General features: G+C 45.2%; 1 protein-coding gene across 2 annotated transcripts in view; it reads left to right on the top strand.

Annotated features, from left to right (window-relative positions):
• GRIK5 (glutamate ionotropic receptor kainate type subunit 5) overlaps positions 1 to 15,388 on the top strand; it is a 59,171-nt gene that overhangs the window by 23,270 nt on the left and 20,513 nt on the right. For both annotated transcript variants that reach the window (XM_081274861.1, XM_081274860.1), the window contains exon 12: positions 211 to 414. In XM_081274861.1, the coding sequence (XP_081130987.1) occupies positions 211 to 414 (204 nt within the window). The remainder of the gene's footprint in view (positions 1 to 210; positions 415 to 15,388) is intronic.

The following is a 15,388-nucleotide window of genomic DNA, read 5'->3' as shown; positions in this document are numbered from 1 at the left end:
TCATGTGCTTTCCTCCCAGATTTCAGGCCCCTTTCCCACTTGGAGCATTTGTAAGTGAGGACGTGTGCAGTGAATCTGTCCTCGCAACTCTGCAAGCAGATTGCTGCTCTGGCTGCCTGGTCCAGGTCCTTGAGGCTCATTGAGGCTCTGGGATCCCCAGTCCAGCTGGAGATATCCAGTCTTTGACCTCTGCTCTCTTTGCTTACCCAGGAAAACCCGTATGTCATGCGACGACCCAACTTCCAGGCCCTGTCAGGGAACGAGCGCTTTGAGGGCTTCTGTGTGGACATGCTTCGGGAGCTGGCTGAGCTGCTGCGCTTCCGCTACCGCCTGCGGTTGGTGGAGGATGGGCTGTATGGGGCGCCTGAACCCAATGGCTCCTGGACAGGCATGGTTGGCGAGCTCATCAACCGGGTACGTCTGGGCCAGGGATGGGGAAGAGGTCTTGGAGTGGGCAAGTGAGGGAGGGAGGGCAGCAAGTGGAGCCTCAGAACCTGCCTGGCACATGGCAAAAAAAGAGTCATTAAGGGCCCCTCCGCCAGCCTGGGTGATAGGGGCTGGGCACCTGTGCTTGGGAGCCCCATGAGGCTGGACAGTGTATCACCCCATGCCCCCTGTCCCCCACCGGCCACCTTGGCTTAATCAGTGCTCAAAGATTTATTGAGTGGATGAAATGACACAGAGTGGGGATGGAGTGCAGATCTGAGTGATCATGTCAGGCTTCCTGTAGGAGCTGAAGCTCAGAATAGGGGCTCACCTTGTTTGTGTGCTCTGCCCAGTATTGCAAAGGAGGACTGGCATATTGTGGACATCGAGAGATGCTTCTCAACTTACACATTCACTCAGTCAGTAGTTTTTGGAATACCGATGGTGTGCCTTTCCCCTTGTTGGGCATGAGATATAGCAAGTGGGGAGCACCATAGACCTGGGTCCTACCCCTAAGAACTTCAAGTCTTTTTAGGGTTCAGGAAGCAAATGATCATACCCTAGAGCCATTTGGTCTAAAATGGAAAAAACTCAGAGGAGGGGCCCATGGCAGGCACTGGACCCAGGTTCCACAGAGGGCTTTCTGGAAGAGGCAATGCCCAAATCATTTCATGGAGGGCATGAAGAAGTCAGCAGGTGATGGGGTACAGGAGGGGGATGTATTTGGAGCAGAGGAAACAGCATCTACAAAGCTGGGGGGCCTGAGAGAGTGGGGAGCTCTGGAAGAGCTAGCTGGGCCTGCAAGTGGGCATCCTGCAAGTGGATGAAGGTGAGGAGGGATAAGAGGCAGGGCCATGGGAGGCAAGGGCGCAGTGCAAAGAATGTTTTGGAGTCAGACCAACCTGAACTGGAATCCTTGGGTGAGTCATTTCTTTTCTTCAAATCCTTTTTTCCCCTCCCTAAGGTAGGGATAGGACCTGACAGGTCTGTGGTGAGTAGAGACAAGTTCCTCACACACTTGCTTATCAGACAGTGGGGACCAAGGTGGTGTTCCTATTTCTATTCCAGTTGGAGAAATTGGGAGGGCACATGGCAAGAGACAGGACTGTGCCAAACAGGCCCCAGTTTAAGTCACACTCAAAGCTAGTTTGCAGAGCAAGGAACTGGCCAGGAACCGTCAGGGTGGCCTTGACATTGGACTTGGCTGAACACATCAGAGATTCTTAGCTCCTATCTCTCCTGTGCCAGAATTTACTACATCCAAGCCCCTGAATGTCACCAGGATAGACATGAGTAGGGCACTTTGCTTGACAAGGACATTTATCCCTTACGGCACTGATATTCAAGTTATTCTGACTGGAACTTTTTTCTATTATTGAAAGCTGCTTCTGAATCCTGGACAAAAGGAGAGCTCCTCTGGTGGAGCAGAGTCTCTGAGTCCTGGCTGCGCGGTCTCCCCCCCAACTCCCGGGGCAGGCCCTGAGGCACTGCCTCCTTGTCAGGCTGCCATCTGGTTTGAAAGCTTCTGCCCCAGGGTGAGTTTTAAGGCCTGAAGCCCAAAGAGCACCTGATGAGACAGAGGGCAGAAGCCCAGAACTGGTGGCCCTGCTCCCACCAGACTGCTAAGCTTCCCATGACCACAGTCTGGTCCTCAGTCACATGAGCTCAGAAATTTTCTTTGATTAGGAACCCTAGAAATAGGCGCTGGGGCTGGGGTTATGGCTCAGAGGTAGAGCGCTCACCTACCATTCATGAGGCACTGGGTTATCTTTCAGCACCGCATAAAAATAAAATAAAGATATTGTTATAACTAAAAATAAATATTAAAAGAAAGAAAGAAAAGAAACAAGCAACTGAAGATCTATAAACTGCATGCCAGTTTATTCATCAAAAAAGAAGGAAGTTCTGGAACAGTACTTATTTACAGCTGCCCAACCTTGGGCCAGTTTTAACCTTTGTGTTTCTGGACCTGCTCAGTGGGGTGGGCAAGATGATTTGGTGCTGGGGGACAAGCTTTTGTGATTGGTTGCTGTGACTTTAACCCTGAGTCTTGGCTCTGCTGTGCCCCAGTTATGTGACCTTGATCAGGCTATTTAACCTCTCTATCACTTAGTTTCTTCAACTGTAAAATAAGTGTGAACATGAAATGAATGAATCCACTTAAAAGGCCTAAAAAGAGCCTGGAGGGTAGAAAGTGATAAGTGCCTATGTCCTGTGCTCTTGTTGTTCTTATTCCTCTTGGTATGGCCAGCTCAAGAGTACATTCATGTTCTTATCCACTAGCTACTCAGCTAGTATTGATTGAGCACCTACTGTGTACTGGGCCCTGTGCTTTATCCTGGGGTACAGTAGTGAACGAGGTGGATCTGGCCTAGCCTCTACTGCTGAGTGTAGTAAAGAGTTTAGGCCTCAGCAAATTAATGAGATGCCCTCAAAGACTTTGGATTGGCTCCATCGTAGGAGGGGGTGCAGGCAGCAGTGGCAGCAGGACTAGTAAGGAGGTTCAGGGTGAGATGGTGTACGTGGGCCCCAACACAGTAGGGATGGAGACTTGGGGAGGGATTGTAGAGCCCAGGTCTTGGTGACAGCCTTGGGAGTGGAAGCAGGAGGGAAAAGGCAGGCGAGCGTTCTTCCCTTGTCTGGCTGGGGCAGCTGGCAGCGATGACATTTATGGAGAGAACAGTGGAGGAGGAGCAGGCTGCGAATGCTAAGCAGGGTGGGGCTCAGCCTTGCTGAGTCTGCGCTGCCAGCAGAGCTATGTGGGAATCGCCACCACATCACCACGACAGCAGCAGCTGCTGTTGGCCAACTTCACATTGTGTGCCAGGAATGTTCCAAGTGTTACTTAACTTCGTTCTCATAACAATTCTTCACAGTGCAGAGGTTCACTGTCCTCCTACCAATGTGAGATCTGGGGCTCAGCAGCAAAGGGACTTGTCCCCAACTCACAGTGCTGTAGCAGGTGTCTGTCCCCAGGCCCATGCCTTTTCAAAACCCCCAGCAGATACTAGAAAAGACAGGAATAATGTAGAAATTCACTGTTGCTGATCAAGCATTCCTGTCCAGGCTCTGACTTGTGTTCACTCCTGGATGCCTCACGACCACCCAGCAAGGGCCTGGCATTAGCCCCATTTTCTCAAATGCATAGAGTGAGGCACCAAGGTACTATGTCCAGCCTGTACAACAAATGACTGAGAGAACTACAGTGGGCACCCCAGTGGACTAGCTAGGAGATGGAGAGTGAATTTCAGATGGAAGACAGCCCTGGATGCTGGCATCTCCCCATTCCCAGTCACCCTTGGCTTGGGTGTCAAATTATGGTCCCTTTATTCCACCCAGTGGCCACTGCTGGAATTGGCCTCCTCCTCCCTGTCGCTGCTTTGGTGTGAATTGAAGCTCTGCTCCTCAGCCTCCTCACAGCTGCCTGGCCTCATGTCCTGGCCCATACCTCAGTTGATCCTGCAGCAGAATCTCTCTATAATTAAGTCTGACCTGTCCCTCATACTTTAGGTGAAACTCCATGGCCTCAGGATAAAATCTGTGCCTTCTGGTCTGGCCCTCAAGGGTAGAACAGGTATCAGGTTAGGGTCCCAGGAACATACTCAAGTCAGATTTACAGGCCAGGAGCACGGGAGGTACCCCTGGAAACCTGCCCTGTGAGGGATTGCAGGAAGCAGGCATGGGCAGAGGGTGAAGTTGAGCTGCAATACAGGCCTGCTGTCCTATAGTCCTCCACCATGGACAGCTCCAGAGTTGGGATGGCCATCAAGGACATCCCTCCTAAGGTAATGGACCAAGCCTTTATGTCCCCCACAGATGCCACATGGAGTGTCCTCGGGGTGGGCCCCAGATTCCCTGAAGTCCCACAAAATCCCTGCCAGGCTGCTTTATGTCCAGAACCTTGCTTTCCCTTCCTGAAATGGGGCTCATATTACCTCGCAAAGTATGGGGGAGTTAAATGTGGCTAATACCAGTCCCTTGCTGGGTGAGTCAAGGAGTGAATACAAGTCAAAGCCGGACAAGAGCCTGGACAGGAGTGCTTGATCAGCAACAGTGAATTTCTATATTATTCCTGGATTTTCAAGTATCTGCTGGGGGTTTTGAAAAGGCATGGGCCTTGGGACAGATACTTGCTACAGCACTATGAGTTGGGGGCAAGTCCTTTTGCTGCTGAGCCCCAGATCTCACATTGGTAGGAGGAGAGCCAACCTCTGGGCCATGAAGGATCATTATGAGAACTGTAGAACTGCTGTTCCTAACCCCTCCATCTAATGTCTGATTTCAGTTTTTTCTTTTTAAGGCACTGGGGGTTGAACCTAGGGGCACTCAACTACTGAGCTAAATCCTCAGTCCTTTTTTATTTTTTATTTTGAGACAGGGACTCACTACATTGCCCAGTCTGGCTTCAAGCTTGCCATCCTTCTGCCATTAGCCTCCCAAGTAGCTGGTATTACAGGTGTACATACCACGCCTGGCTGATTTCAACCTTCTTACTTATAGTCCTCATCAAACCTTGTCTCCTGGGGATGCACAAAGTCCCCTAGATGCCATTTTCAAATACCATATCACAATTGTCTTCCAATTTCAAAATTTTTATGCGTTGAGAAAATCATAGGTGAGAGAGAAAAGGAATATCAATACAGAATATCTCTGCTTTATGATTTTAAAAATTATCTCATTTTATGCATAGATTTTTGAGCCATTTTATATCATATTGTGTTTCAGGTTATAAAACAATATATGGTAAGTATAATTCCATTTCACACAAAATGTATATATACATCAAAAAGTTATAAGTGCTTCTGTATGCCATCAAAAGTTGTTGTATGGCTAGGAAGTAGACCAGTGTAGAGTGAATGCTTACATGTGCAAGGCCCTGAGTTCAGGAGTTGCTCCAAGCCATTTAAAAACAGTTTCTTTATGTTCATTAATTACATATGTAATACAAAGTGATGCAAAATCACATTTTGGAGATAACCACTGTGATGAGTGTGCGTATATTTTTGAAACTCATTTTCTATAAACTCATTAATACATGTATTTAAAGTTTTAAACTTTTATTTTTTATAAAAATGGTATCCAGCCAGGCACAGTGACACATACCTATAATTCTAGTGACTTGGGAGGCTGAGGCAGAAAGACCAAAAAGCGTGTGAGGCTGAGGGTGGGGTGGGGTGGAAATACAGCTCAGTGGTAGATCACCCCTGATTTCAGTTCCCAGTACTGGAGGGGAAAAAAGTATCCTGTTACACATACTATTTTGTAATTTGCTTTTTTTCACTTATAGCTTGACATTTTTTTCTGTTGGTACACATATTTCTGCCTTTTAAAAGGGCGGGTGATGGCTAGGGATATAGCTTAGCATGTGTGAGGTCCTAGGTTCAGTTCCAAGTGTGGGTGGGGGGAGAGTGAAGAGGGGGAAAAGAGAACACAGGGGCTTACCAAAAGGCTGTGAGTGAATTTTTCATATGGATCTGCCTTATTTTTTAAAAGCGACCAAAAAAAGGGCAGATACATTTAGCCATTCATTTATTGATTAACTTATTTATTAAGCACCTGTTGTGCACCTGGCCCTGTTCCAACCACTAAGAGGAAGCAGTGTACGGAGCAGATATACTTCCTACCTACCCTGAAGCTAATGTTTCATTTTTTTTTTTTTTAAAGAGAGAGTGAGAGAGGGAGGAGAGAGAGAGAGAGAGAGAGAGAGAGAGAGAGAGAGAGAGAGAGAGAGAGAGAGAGAGAGAATTTTTTTTAATATTTATTTTTTAGTTCTCGGCGGACACAACATCTTTGTTGGTATGTGGTGCTGAGGATCGAACCCGGGCCGCACGCATGCCAGGCCAGCGCGCTACCGCTTGAGCCACATCCCCAGCCCTTCATTTTTTTTTTTTATTGGATCTTTATAGTTCTTCATAGTAATTGGGTTCAGCCCAACAAACTCATGCATGCTTAGAAATCGATTTCAGTTCATGATCCTTCCCTTTTCCTTACCATCCTCCCTCCCCTCTCCCATTCTCTTTCCACTACTAGACTTCCTTTTGTTTATCTATTAATTTATATTCAATTGATTATTTATGGTATCCTATCCTTCCCTTCCCCTTTCCTTTATTTTACTCTAACTTCTGCATATGAGAGAAAACATTCAACCTTTGAGTTTCTGAAGTTTGGCTTATTTCACTAAGCATGATATTCTCCATTTCCATCCATTTACCGGAAAATGCCATAATTTTAGTTTTTTTCTTTTTATGACTGAGTAGAACTTCATCATATACGTATACTACAGTCTCTTAATCCATTCATCTACTGGGTTGATTCTATAGTTTAGCTATTGTGAATTGTGCTGCTATAAACATTTGGCTGTATCACTATATTGCTGTAGTATGCTGATTTTAGATATTTTGGGAAAATATCAAGGAGTGGGATAACTGGGTCATATGGTGGTTTCATCCCTAGTTTTTTGAGGAATCTCCATATTGCTTTCTAGAGTAGTTGTACTAGTCTGCAATCCCACCAACAATGTACACGAGTACCTTTTCATCACAACCTTACCGGTATTTGTTGTTGTTCATAGTCTTGATCATTGCCATTGGATTGGAGCAAGATGGAATCTTAGTGTAGTTTTGATTTTCATGTCCCTGATTCCTAGAAATGTTGAACTTTTTCTCATATATTTGTTTATTCATTAGCCATATGTGTTTCTTCTTTTGAGAAAAAAAATTAAAATCTTTTGCCCATTTATGGATTGGGTTATTTATTTATTTATCTATTGGCATCTGCTGAGCCCCAGATCTCACATTGGTAGGAGGACAGCCAACCTCTGGGCCATGAAGGATCGTTATGAGAACTGTAGAACTGCTGTTCTAACCCCTCCATCTAATGTCTGATTTCAGGTTTTTTTTTTTTTCAAGGCACTGGGGGTTGAACCTAGGGGCACTCAACTACTTTTTTTGAGGTCTTTGTATATTCTGGATATTAATCTCCTATCAGAGGAGTAGCTGGCCAAGATTTTCTCCCATTCTGTCAGCCCTCTCTTCACGCTCTTAATTGTTTCCTTTGTTGTGCAGAAGCTTTTTAGTTTGATGGCGTCCCACTTGCTGATTCTTGGTTTTATTTCTTGTGCTTTGGGTGTCTTGTTAAAGAAGTCAGTACCAGTACCTCTATGATGAAGTGTTAACCCAGTGTTTTCTTCTAGAAGTTGTAAAGTTTCTGGCCTAATTTCTAAGTCTTTGATCCATTTCAATTTGAGTTTTGTGCAAGGTGAGATATAGGGGTCTAGTTTTGTTTTTCTACATATCGCTGTCCACTTTTCCCAGCACCATTTTTAGGCTATCTTTTCTCCAAAAAAGATTTGGCACCTTTGTCAAATATCAGATGGCTGTAGGTATGTGGATTTGTCTCTGTGTCTTCTGTTCTTTTCCATTGGTCTTCATGTTTATTTTGATGGCAATATCATGCTCTGTAGAATAATTTCAGATCAGGTATTGTGATGCCTCCTGTGAAACAAATGTTTTAGTGGGGAAGCTGACAGCATATATATTAATGTCATGCCAGATGGTGAATGCATTGTGAATAGAAATAAAATAGGGTAAGGGATAAAAAGTATTTGGTGCATAGATATGTTTTGGGTGGTTAGGTGGAGTTTGGGAAAAAAAGCCTGAGTGAGATGAGGAAATCAGCCCTGAGAAGACCTGTTAGGAAGTGGGTAACAAGGACAGGGACTTTGTTTCTGTGTCCCACTTCTGTATGCCCAGCTCTTAGAACTGTCAAACACCCAGCAGGTACTCAGTAAATACTTGCTAACGGATTGGTAGGTCTGGGGGAACAATATTTTCCAGGTCGAGTACAAAACCTGGAGGTCAAACTGAGCTTTCCTGGGTCCAGGAAACAGTGATGGGGCTAGAAGGGCTGAGGGGAAGGAGCGAGGGAGGCCATGGGGCAGTGAGGTCCAAGAGAAGGCTCAGATCAAGGGCGGTAGGGTCTGGAAGGCACAGGTAAGGATTTGGGATGTTATTTTTATTGTGTTACAAAGCCATTGTATGGAGTTTTTTTAAAGAATTTTTAAAAATTTTTATTAATTATTGATGAACCTTTATTTATTTATTTGTTTGTTTCTTTATATGTGGTACTGAGAATCGAACCCACATGCCAGGCAAGTGCTGTACCACTGAGCCACAACCCAGCTCCCTATTGTAAGGTTTAAGTGGGAGATGTACTGTGATTTTTTTTCTCCTTTTTATTGAAGTGAAATTCATAAAATTAACTATTTAAAAGATACATATCAGTGGCATATAGTACATTCACAGTGTTATGTAATCACCGCCTGTATGTAATTCCAAAACATTTTCATAACCCCCAAAGAAAACCTTGTACTTACTAAGTAGTCACTTCCCATTCCCCCTTCTCTCTCCCACCCCTGGAAACCACCAATCTTCTGTCTCCATGGATTTACTTATTATAGATATTTCATGTAAATGGAATCATCCAGCCTGTTATTTCTGGCTTCTTTCACTTAGCATCACTTAGCATGGTGTTTTCAAAGTTCATCCACATTGTAACAGTTCTCAGCACTACATTCCTCATTATAGCTGAATAATATTCCATTGCATGGATATGCCATCTGGATCTAATTTTTAAAATTTCTTAAAAATGATCACTCTGGCTATTCTCTTGAGAAATAGCCATAGTGGGGCAAGAGTAGAAGCAGATGGTTCATGTAGGAAGCTATTGGATCAGAAAAGATGTGGGCCAGCGAAGACATTGACTTGGGCATGAGAGGCAATTGTGGCAGCGGTGCTACCAGATTGGATGTGTACAAGTAGAATCAGAGGTGACTGGAGAGTTTGGCCAGTTTCCACAATGGGGTGGTTGGGTTGAGAAACAAGTGTTATGTCTGGACATGGATTCTTCAAGATGCTTGTCTGAAATTGAAGGGGAGATTTATGGGTTCCATTGTGTGTCTGGAGTATGAATTAACAAACTCATCCTCTATTGATGGATATTGGGTCATTTCCTGTTTTGCTAGCACAGACAATGCCCCTGTAGACTTGGCCTGTGAATTTGCAGGAGTGTTCCTGGGTTATACATTTTAAGAAGTGGAAATTCTGGGTCAAAGGGTATGAAATTTTTAAAAGTATATATTGCTAAGTGGCTATTGAAAAAGGTTTTACCAATGTATATTCCCACCAAAAGTGCATGAGAATGTCAAATTTCCCACATTCTTGCCAACAGTGGATATTATCAATCTTCAAAAAAAAAAAATCTTTGCCAATCTGAAAAGCTAAAAATAATATCTGATTTTTTAATATTTATTTTTTAGTTGTAGTTGGACACAATACCTTTATTTTATTTATTTATTTTTATGTGGTATTGAGGTTTGAACCCAGGGCCTCGCCTGTACAAGGCAAGTGCTGTACCACTGAGCCACAACCCCAGCCTAATATCTGATTGTTTTAACCAAAACAGAATGCTACATGACTGAGTATTAATCCCCACATGGATGTACTGTTATTTATCTAACCATTTTTTATATTTAGTTATTTTCAAGCATTTTTATTTGTACTGTTATAAACAACTATAAACAAACATCTTTCTGCATAAAAGCTTTGCCTGAATAGCAGCTTCTTTTTCCTTTTCTTTCCCACTCCTCTCCTTTCCTATTCTTCTCTTCTTTTTGAGACAGGGTCTTCTTATGTTGTTCAGGTTGGCCTTGAACTCCTGGACTCAAGTGATCCTCTTGCCTCAGTCTCTTAAGTATCTGGGACTATAGGCATGTGCCACTGCACCCAGCTTATTTACTGAAGATTGATTTTTGCACAGAATGACTGGACAAAAGAGGAAGACCCTTTCTATGGCCTTTGTTATATGTAGTTGAATAGCTTTCCAGAAAGACTACACCAGTTTCTATACAGGCTTCTTCTCAGAATTGAGTGCTTTTTGTTTTAGGGCTTTGTTTTGTTTGTTTTATTGTGATACTGGTGATTGGACCCAGGAGCACTCTAACCACTGAGATACACTCCTAACATATTTTATTTTTATTTATTTTATTTTTTAATATTACATTTTAAAAAATTTGTTCTAATTAGTTATACATGATAGTAGAATGCATTTTGACACATCAGACATAAATGGAGTATAGCTTCTCATTCTTCTGGTTGTACATGTTATTTTTTATTCTGAGACAGGGTCTCACACTAAGTTCAAGGCTGGCCTTGAACTCATGACCCTCCTGCCTCAGCCCTCTTCAGCACTGAGTGTTTTGATTAGTTTTTACCAATAGAAACCCTCTGTAATTTTTGTAGGTGGCAAATTGTTTTAATTATTCCTGCTTTAGTGGACCACAATGGGGCTTATGTGGTCAGGTAAAAGATGGAATCTGGGCCCATGTTCAACTTAGAATGGGTCTTCATAGGGCTATGGACCCACCTTGTGTTTTCCTAGTTCCTGGCTGTATAATAAATAGACATATGTAGCAGCCAGCAGCATCCCACACAGAGGCATTGACCTGTGGAGCCAGGGCCATTATGGTAGAAAGAACCAAGTGGAAGCCCCTAGAACTCCCCATCTTTCTCAGGATAGTAATTCAAAAGCAATTTTACATCCTTAGGGGAAATTGCAGAGATTAGTTCCACCATTAACAGCTTAAAGAAGCAGAGGTAGTGATACCACCCTCATTCCGCTGGCCCATTTGGCCTGTGCAGAAGGCAGATGGATCTTGGAGAATGACTGGATTATTTTCACTGTAATCAGGAGATGACTCCAATTGCAGTTGTTGTCCCAAATGAAGTATCTTTACTGGAGGAAATCAACACAGCCCTTGGCAGCTGGTGTGAGCTACTGACCCGGCAAACGCTTTTTCCTCTATCAATTTCCAAGGACCACCAGAAGCTAAGAGTGTGCATCTTCACAGCCTTGCCTCAGGGCAACATCAACTCTCCCACTTTCTGCCATGATAAAAGGGGCAGAGAACTCTATCTCAAGGGTTCTCAGAGCATCATGCTGATCCACATGTTGACAACATGATGCTGATCTGATCTGAGGAGCAGGAGATAGTTTTGTAAATGAGGCGGACCATAAATCCCCTGCTGATGTCTGTCAGGTCCAATCTGGAGATGAAGATAGCACCAGTTAGTTGACTAACATCCCATCAGTTTTTTGAACAGAGAGAATTGAATATAAAGGATTGTTGACTAAATGTAAAGTTATTGACGAGCTAATTGAAAAGATAAAAAGAAAATCAAAGGGTCACTCAGGCAGCAACTACAGGTAGCAGCTATCACCCTTGGGCTGAGGTGACAAGGGGAAGAGATTGAAAAGATGAAAACTTAGGAACCTACCAGAAGACCACTCAGAGCCAAGACTCATTAGTCCTGAGGAGAGAACCCTATTTGCTTAGTATGTAACATTTTTTGGATTTGGGGACAACTTATAATCACATTAGATTGTATAATTTCCATTCACTTACTTTCCAAACAAACCATATAACTTGTCATTTCTAGTGTGGTCTGGAGTACACACCAGCTCTGTAAGCGAGTCTAAGTTGGCAGCTGATGGCCCAGCAGATCCACAGATCTACAGAGAGCTGCTGGCAAATGGGATGCTATATGGGGCTGCGCTGGTGTTAACAGGCAATTAATTCATGGAACAAACTCAAGCCCTCTGCAGTAGCTGTTCTCTTTTGAGAAACTACTTCTAGCTTCTTTTCTAGGCCCTGCTAATAACCCAACACTTTCCCATGCCTGTGAGTGACTGTGTGGCCTCTTCAAGACCTGGGTGTGTCACTTCTGGGTCAGTCAGATCCCACCAGGAGATAAGCCACACAGATATTTGAATGAAGAAGAGAATTTTGTTCTAGGTATAAAGTTGTTCACTAGGTAAATGTGAGCATGAAAATTCCAAGTCAGGAGGTTTGACTTGTTCTCCTGTAAAGGGCCAGGGAGTAAGTATTCTGACTTTCCGTCCATTCTGCCATAACCACTCAGCCCTTCTGTTGTGTGGAAACCAGTTTGACAACATGTAAACAAGCAGGCAGACTGTATTCCAATAAAACTTTATTTACAAAACTAGGTAAATGAGCTGGCCTTGGCCTGGGGTCCATGATTTGCCTACCTTTGCTCTTCGTGTTCTGCAGTAAGTGGCCACAGGAGGAGCTTTCGCTGCTGCTGCTGGTGTTTCTGAGAGGGCTGGCTCTGCAAGTGTTGGGAAGCTGTAAACTGGCTTCATCTGCTATCGTGGAAAGGAACCACTGCTGCCAAGGGGTGCCCACGCAGGCTGGGAGGAAGAGAACAGAGACAGGAAGGAGCAAGCTCTCTCCCCCTGCAACTCGGCAGCCTCCCTCTAGTGCCCCCCTATGGGCAGAGCCTTCAAGGCAGGAATATAGGTTGCACATAGCCTCTATATTTGGAGCTGAGGGAGAATCACAAGTGCTTTGATTGGGCACTTAGATGATCCCCCTTGTAATTCCTAATTTGAATTCGTTCTAATTTCATTCTAGAGATTAGACAACTTTCAGGGTCCCATTGGAGAAAAGTGTGGGGGTGCATGTTAAGATGGGAAGATTTCTCTAAGAAAGAGGTATTTCTGCTGGGAAATGAGGGTGAGGAGGAGGTAAGAGGGGGTCCAATAGGCTTTGACAGGAGCCTAGAAGGAATTCACAGCATTTGAGGATCCTTTAGTCCTACCTTCAGAGCAAAACCCAAATCCGACCACCACTTTCCACTACCACTGCTGACCCTCAATCCTGCTCCACCATCTCCCTGGGCATTTTTAGTCAGCTCCCTGGTCCCTGCATCCACTCTGGTGCCTGCAGTCTGCTCCCAGATTGTCCAGATCATTCTGGCATGACATCCTCTGTTGCCCTTGGAGCAGAGCCCGACCCCTCACCATGTCTCACAGGTCCTGCAGGGCTGTGTTCCCTCCATGCCACACTTCCCATCCCTCCTGTTCTCCCACAGCCTCCCTGATCACTGCAAGCCACTTCCCACCTCAAAAACCACCCACTGTCCCACAGCCTGGAACTTGCACGCCAGGTCTTCTCCTATCTTGCCCTTGTGCTTCCTTCAAGATGGGTCTCAAATGAGACCCTACAGCAGAGAGTTATCCAAAGCACTGTCTTCCATGGGTCTCTGTTGCCCTGCTTTATTTTACTTCGTTGCACTTGTCACTTTGTGTGTTTGTATTCATAATACTCCCAAAGCTAGTATTGTGCTTGGCCAGTAGAGGGCGTCCAGCAAAGATATGTTGAGCAGGTAAATGAGAGAAATGAATGAACAAATGCAAAGGGCACAGCAGTTGTGATGCAACTGGAGATGGAGATGCAACTTGGGCTGGAGACCAAGATGTCAGGGGGTGAGGCAGGCAAGGTTTCAGGAGCCAGATGGAGCAGGGCCTCATGGAGGAACAGGTGAGAATTGGGGCTGATAGTTGAAGAAGGATGAGCGGCATTGAGGTATTTAAGCAGGGGAGTGGTGTGAACAGATTGTAGCATATTGGAGTCCCTTGGGCTGCCAGCTTAGTGGCCTGGGAGATGGAGATGATCTTTCCAGTCATAGGTGGAGGCCTGGGCTGGGGTAGTCAGTGGAGGCAGAGATGAGTGACTCAGCTCTGCAGGTGTTTGGGGGCAGAATCAGGAGGATTCAAAAGAGGATGCAGGGACTGGGGATTTAGCTCAGTGGTAGAGCACTTAGCCTGTGCAAGGCCCAGGTTCAATCCCAAGCATGGAAAAAAAAAGTGTCTACAGTGAGGGCAAGGGAGACAGACATGTACAGGATGACCCCCAGATTTCAAATGTGATGGCTTCAGGGAAGATGGGATTCAGATCAGTCTTCGGGAGAAGGTAGATGTTGAGGTTGCTGAATGTTCCTTGGAGGTTCAAGGGCTCATTCATTTCTTGAGCTCCCTGAGAGCCAAGGAAGGGTCATACCTGCACTTGACCTCAGATGCCCCCAGCCATGGAAGGATGTGGGCAGCAGAGAGGAAGTCTCCTCAGCAAGGGAGTGATTCCAAATCTGGGAGCAGCTAGGTCAAGACACCTACCCTCTCTGTGTCTCAGTTTCTTCACATGTAGTATGGTGGGAATGTGGTCTCTCATTTTATAGGTTTCTTTGGGGGACCAAACAGGCTACTCCAAGGAAACCCTGGAACAGTGGCCCTGTGGGAGCTAATGTGTACTAAGAAGCACTTAGAAGGATAATGTGAATAAGAGGGCCTTGAGGTGGGGGTGAGTAGGGTCTGGAGGCTGCTTTGTGGTAGGCTTAAGCAGTGAGGTATACTGTAAGCCTCCAGTGATTGAGGAAGAGCAAGTACAAAGATCCTGAGGTTGGGAGTGAGCCTGCTAAGTTGAAGAGCAAAAAGCAGGCCATTGTGACTGGAGGAGTGGGTAAGGGAGAAAGGGCATGAGAAGCCAGCAAGGCAGACTGCAGAGGGCCTCTGGCCCATGAAAGGGTTCGTCCTAGGTGCTGTGGGAGGCCATGCTTGGTTTTAACAGGAGACCATCCCTTTGACTTATATGTGAGGAATTCATCCAGGGTCTATCAGTGGTAGAAGGGGCATCTCTGAGTGGTGTAGGTGAAGAGAGGTGAATAGATCTAAGAGTGTTTCAGGAGCAGTGCCACTGCCCTTGTTACTAGAAAAAAGCAGCAGGCCAGCTGATGAGGAGGTTGGTGAGCCTTCAAGGGCCAGGGAGAAAGAAGCAGGGGAGGCCTGCAGGCTTCCTGAGGAACTGGGGATAGCCAGGGCCCCTCGAACCCATCTGAAAGGCCACTGCTTCCTCTTCTCTGAAATGGGGACCGGGCCACCATGGGTGGCCACTGGGTGCACAAAATGAATAGGATTCCTGTGCTAGCTGGACTGTTCCCACAACAGTTCACATCTTAGTCATAAATGTGACCAGCATACAGGAAAGGAGGTAAATGCTCCTCATTCTCAACACCCAGGAAGCCCCACCGATGTTGCCAGAATCAGATGG

The sequence above is a fragment of the Spermophilus citellus genome (assembly GCF_964194105.1).
Source record: "Spermophilus citellus genome assembly, chromosome: 18".
Lineage (NCBI taxonomy): Eukaryota > Metazoa > Chordata > Mammalia > Rodentia > Sciuridae > Spermophilus > Spermophilus citellus.
This window is presented reverse-complemented; position numbering and strand designations above follow the sequence as displayed.